The sequence below is a fragment of the Coffea eugenioides genome, chromosome 11 (assembly GCF_003713205.1).
Source record: "Coffea eugenioides isolate CCC68of chromosome 11, Ceug_1.0, whole genome shotgun sequence".
Taxonomy (NCBI): Eukaryota; Viridiplantae; Streptophyta; class Magnoliopsida; order Gentianales; family Rubiaceae; genus Coffea; species Coffea eugenioides.
This window is the reverse complement of record NC_040045.1, coordinates 49,556,572-49,562,571: the sequence shown is the minus strand read 5'-3', so window position 1 is coordinate 49,562,571 and position 6,000 is coordinate 49,556,572. Positions and strand designations below refer to the sequence as shown.

General features: G+C 39.0%; 1 protein-coding gene across 1 annotated transcript; it reads left to right on the top strand.

Moving 5' to 3' along the window:
• Positions 1-489: 489 nt before the first annotated feature.
• Positions 490-4,650, top strand: LOC113751684 (BTB/POZ domain-containing protein At3g50780). Its single transcript, XM_027295779.1, has 3 exons — positions 490-1,005; positions 1,162-2,211; positions 3,267-4,650. Exons 2-3 carry the CDS (start codon positions 1,570-1,572, stop codon positions 4,239-4,241), a joined length of 1,617 nt encoding a protein of 538 aa, XP_027151580.1. The 5' UTR covers positions 490-1,005; positions 1,162-1,569; the 3' UTR covers positions 4,242-4,650.
• Positions 4,651-6,000: the final 1,350 nt, after the last annotated feature.

Here is a 6,000-nt window from a genome sequence, read left to right as displayed (position 1 = left end):
TGCCTATTTTGCCAACTCAAGTATAATGAGGTCATAAAGATTGGAACTGACTGGAGGAGAGTGGAGTTCAACTTTACTTATGCCAGAGGGAACAAAATACTACTACATTTCAACCAGGGATTTGATTAACAGGACAAAAACATCATCAATTTTGTAGTGTAGTATACATAATACATAATACACAATACATGCACATCACTATCATTTTCAAATTCTATCAACTTTTATCCACAGACCATCATATTCTTGAAGTGTCATTTTCTTGTTAATGCCCATAAACACTTGTTTTTTATTTTTTCGCAATTTGGCGCTATATCATCTAGAGGGATATTCTTGCGAATTCAAGTTTACAAGAACTTATCCTTGAAAACGATGGTCTTCTTTTTTTTTTAGGCAAAAGAGATTCGATCGCTCTTACACGACCACCTATAAAAGCAAAAGCAAAGTCTTAGCAATTCGCATGGAAAAACTCAAAAAGAAAGAATTACAACCTCATTGGCATGGCATGCCTGTCTTTTTTGATTGCTCTCGGACTCAGTTATCCAGACAAGTGTGCTTGTCTGTGAGTGTGTGAGAGAGAGAGGGAGAATGAAAAACTTCTAGTTGTGTTGTGTTGTGTAATAGAAAAAGGTTTAAAGAAGGGGAAAATTTCTCAGACCACTTCCAAAAACAATCATAGAAATCAGAAAAAGCAACCTCAGACACGCACAGTCACAGGGTAGCAAGTGAAGTTACGAAAACAGCCTAATGAGTTTCTGTCAAGTGTTTTTAACTTTTGGGGCTGTGTCATGTGCTGCATTTTAGTAACAAGACTTTTCTAAATCACTAATACAGCTCTCAAACGGGCACTCATCATTCAACTCTGTTAAATCTCAGTTAAGTGGTTCCCTTGATGCTTGACATCTAAGCTCCGTTCAATCATTTTCGAGGCCTATTGGGATTCTTATATTAAAGAGATCGAAGAGATGGGATCTCACTGGAGTCCCAGCCAGCCCAGTTGTGTTGGTGAGTCTTTTGTTGTTTTCTGGGGTTCAAAGATTTTTCTCGAGCTGAATTTGTAAAGACTCCATCTTTATCCTTCCTGAAAGCTTGTACTCCTGTGTACCACATATATTCTGTTTCTTTTTTAGAGTCTGAGGCTTCACATCTTGTTAATTGTAGGGGAAATAACTCTGGGACTTTCGCAAACTCGAACTTTGTCTTTCAGAGGGCCATTAGGCTTTCGAGCATTAGCCTTTTGGATTTCTCATTTGTTTTTGTACTATACTGCAATTTTTTGTTTTTTTGGGTTGTGTTCTCCTTTAAATGTCACAATATGAATCATTCAGAATTGTGTTTGTTGTAGACTTGTAGTGCATAACTGTTTTGATTATCGGATTCTTGTATGCATCTCTTCTGGCAAATAGTACTAGGGTTCAAAAACTAGAGCTTGATTCTTGAAATTTGTAATATTCTTCAAGTGGTGAAGAAAGATAGTAGGTAGAGATAATATCAAAGTCAAGGTCTACATCCCTATTCTCGTTGTAAATACCATAGCTTTATGTAGTTGTTCTTGAAGCCGTGCTGAGTATGGCTGAAATTAGAGTACCGAAGGTAGAGCAGGGTGGTCAGACCAAAATAAAAAATGTGCCAATTGCAGTGACACCAGAGGGTTTCTGGTGCTGCCCCTCTCCTGTTGTGTTTCAAAAGACCCCAAAGACACAAAGTCCTCTAAACAAACCGAAATCATCGCCTCCAACACCCTCACCGAATACTGCATTTCAGAAGAAAAGTTCTGTAAGTGAGAAAAAGCAAGCAGCCCTAGCACCAAAATCCAATCTTGTTTCAAGTGATCAAAAAGCTCCTAATTCTGATGCATCGCCACCTAGTCTGCCATCCATTACTGAGAGGACACTTAGGGTGAAGACGGAAAATGTGCAGAGGAAGGTGTCAATTGAGTTTGGGGAACCTGGAACGAGCGATCTGAAGGTGATTTTACTCGGGAAACAGGGCTTTGCTGTGAAGTTGAGTGTCCACAAGAAAATTTTGGTTGAGCATAGCAGATTTTTTGCAAACAAAATTTCAGAGCAGCAGCTTGTTTTTCCGTGTCTTGAAATTGACGACTGTGATGATGTTGAAATCTATGTTGAAACTGTTGGACTTATGTACTGCAAAGAATTGAAGCAGCGGCTGATCAAGCAAAGTGTTCCTCGTGTCCTGCGCATCCTCAAGGTATCTCAGAAAATCATGCACGAATGTTTTGTTTGTTGCTTCGCATTGCATGCTTTTGGAAGTTGTCTGTCTGATCATTTCAGGCTGCAATTGCAGTAATCAGTTTGAACTATTTATTGATATGATTTTTGTCACAACTGTTCATGGCCGCTGGAACTGGATTAGATTCTATTCTTTATATTATTATTATTGTTTCTCATATTAAAATGATTGGAAGAGATAAAAGTCAGTGGTTATTGAGCTAAGAAGAGCCTGTCTACTTGATTTATGCATGATCATGAAATCATAGCTAAGGAGTATTAATCTTGTGACAGCCAGATTTTTAGGCCTTCGCTGCTACTTCAGAGCAGTCTGGACAGAATAGGCCCTCTCTCTGACTTTGGAATAGTCTGTGATTATTCAAATATTCTTTTTTCTCCCCGTGTTTTGGCATTCCCATGGAAATTCCATGTTTTCAGATTGAGCAACCCAACCTACACCTACCCTGTGACGAAGAAAACTAGTTTTGACAGAACTGCAACAGATTGCATTGATGAATAAACTTTTGATTTTTTTTTAATTTTAATTTTTTTTAAAGATAGAGATGGACAACTGTTGTGATTGCAAATTTGTGGCCAATTTAGCTGTAGTGGTATCCGGATTGATGCAGCAATCACATAAAATTGGGATTCAATGGCCTGTTTCATCTAAACTAGCATTCGGTGGTAAATCTTTGTCTGATGATTTGTGTTGTGTCTTTTGCCTTTTGCTTTTCTTCATTAATATCATGTTGGCCAAAAGCCGATTTGAAGTTTTTGTTTGCAATTTCTACTACTATGCATTATGCTCTCATTGACTCTGAAATCCTAAATATCTATTAGTACTGTATCTAAGAACGAGAAGCAGCTCACTAGTACTCTTAGGTTGAGTTTCTTCTTATGATAATTGGCTATTTTGTGTAGCACTCTGTTATTGTTAAACAATCTTGTTTTGTATCTCGATAAGTATTTAAAAGATGTGAAATTTGTTTTGCACTTTCAATGTACGCATATTTATAGCTTGAAACTATAATGCAGATTGCAGAACAACTGGGCTTCACTTCATGCATACAGTCTTGCTTGGAATACTTGGAAGCAGTCCCCTGGGTAGGAGAGGAAGAAGAAGACAAAGTAGTTAATTCAGTGTTACGCCTGCAGGGGGAGGGAATTGGAGTGACCCCAGTATTGAAGCGTGTCTCTTCTGATGTTTCAAAGCCACCTAAGGATACACTGTCCCAAATTCTGGAGTTGATGCTGAAGAGCAATGAGGAGAGAGGCCGACGTGAAATGAAATCCATTGTGCTGAAGCTCCTTCGGGAAAGTAACAGTCTTCCTAGCTGCTCAAGTTCGGTTGATGCATGCAACGCAATAATTTATGGATCATGCAGAAGCTGCATGGATGTGCTGTTGTCGGCATTCAGACAAGCTACTGAATCTGAGTTGACCAGCAAGCTACATGATTGCAAAGAACCATTCCTAAAGCAGATATCTCTAGAAGCTGATAATCTTTCATGGTTGCTTGACATTTTAGCTGACAGGCAGGCAGCTGATGAGTTTGCAGTAATGTGGGCTAGCCAGCAAGAACTGGCTTCCCTTCATGGAAAACTTCCTATCATGTCTCGATACCATGTTAGCTGTATTACAGCAAGGCTTTTTGTTGGAATAGGAAGGGGGGAGCTTCTGCCCTCAAAGGACATCCGTCTCTTGTTATTAGAAACCTGGTTGCAACCATTGATTAATGACTATAATTGGTTACAACATGGGTGCAGGTCATTTGATCGGAAAGTTGTGGAGGAAGGAATCGGCAGGACCATTCTCACATTGCCTCTGGAGGAGCAGCAGAGCATTTTGCTAGGTTGGTTGGGCACTTTTCTAAAGGCTGGTGATAGTTGCCCAAATCTTCAGAAAGCTTTTGAGGTCTGGTGGCGCAGGACTTTTGTTAGACCATATACAGATTCAGTTAACCCCCCTCAGTCAGATACCACCGTGGGGTTGAAGATAGTAGAGAAATAAATTAAAAAAAAAGAAGAGAGAGATTACTGAGTTTACTGATGCAGAGTTTACTGAGGTATACTGGGGTTTCAGTCTCTTTTTGAGTTTTAAGAGCATGGAAAGCAATATATGGCCGGAAGTCCATATGCAGAAGCCATCCTCATTTCAGGATAAAACAGTTCCTTCTCTGAAGCTTAAACAATTCCATGAATCTCAAAATTCGAGCTGATGCATTACGGGCTCAGAGAGATTCATCAGGTTAAGGAGTTCAGATTGCTTGGTGTTTGTAAAAGTTTGTAAAATACAGTGTTGACTGTAATGCATGTCTGAGTCTGAGTTACATTTGATACGCTTGGTTCTGAAGTGAAGTGATGTCAACTGTAATGCATTTCTCACAGAAATGAGAGAAGCTGATTTAACTACAATCCAATCACTGTAATCTGTCTGTTTGCCTGCGTTTTAGCTTTTAACCAAGTCACGGAATTTGTCTCTATTATGAACTTCTACATATAAAATGCCTGGTATATCATATTGCAGGTTACTTGATAATGTTCAATATTACTGGGGAAACCAAAGGACATTTTTGCTATAAATTGGAGTAATCATCATGGAGTGGAAAGTAACAGGCCCGGTGCTCTCGGCTTTCTTGCTTCGGAAAAAAAAAACTTTAGGGTCGTCGACGGCAGAATATTGAACGGCTGGAAACCAAATGTTTCCCTAACTAACATTGTTGTCATGCTCATCGACCTTGCAATAATCTCTCGTTTAATTGAAATATCTTCTGAGGATGTTGATATTGGGCCTTGACGAATTGAGTATCCATAACCAACCAGACGTAGCAGCTAGCTAAGAAACAGCTGCGTTCACTCACTCACAACTCTCAACATCCTCTGCATTAATTTATTATAATCAACCTCCTAAATCTTTGTAGATGATTTTTATCCCTTTTTTGTTTTTTTTTTAAGTCGTGGAAGGTGGTGGTTATAAAACAATAAATAATGTCTCCCAGTGGTCCTTGTTCTGGAAAGCAGCAGCCATCTTTCCAATTACAATTCGTTTTCTTGGACTCGAACAAACTTGATCCTTTGAGGGCCCTCTTATTTATTGAAGTTGGATCAAAGCAAATACGGGCTTTAGCTAACTACTTCTGTATACGGTAGTATTAGAAAGAATGATGGCCATCATCATCAAGTTGAAAATTTTTACTGTAACACTCAACTCTATAATATGATTTATTATGTTCAGAATTTGCAACATTTCGCAAAAGTAGAGGGGGGGGGGGCAAAAAGAACAAAAAAAAAAAAAGAAGGTTTGAAGGAGTAACTTTTGCAAAAGTTAGGATCAATGAGCATCTTCTTTTTATTATTCCTGATCAATAATTAGTAGTAGTAGTATAAAACTTTTTTAGGATTAATATTTCCTGCACCGACAGTGTATCATCATGGATGAATGACAACTATGCAAAATTTGAATTTAAAATTCAATTTTTACACATGTATCATCATTGATCCAACGGTGATAGTGCAAGCACTGTCAGTCAGTGTATATAAACTTTGTTTTAACAAGAGAAGTAAGGCAATGGTTTACAGAATTTGGGCTGAGCATCTGGGTTTGAAGCCCAGGCCGACCTTGTCATCCTCTGATCCCGTCTTCGGTTGGGTCCCATTAGTGGCAGCCATGGGGAGTCTCTTAGGAAGTGAGGTTGGTGGACACGCTTTAAGGGTACGGGCCCGGTCACTTAGTTGTCTACTTGTTGCGAAAAAGGCCAGAATAGTGCGAG

Bases quoted from the DNA above. Each gene is read 5' to 3' on its own strand.
- LOC113751684 (XM_027295779.1), top strand. From the start codon at position 1,570: ATGGCTGAAATTAGAGTACCGAAGGTAGAGCAGGGTGGTCAGACCAAA. The intron at 2,212-3,266 runs GTATCTCAGAAA...ACTATAATGCAG, and splicing joins GTGTCCTGCGCATCCTCAAG to ATTGCAGAACAACTGGGCTT.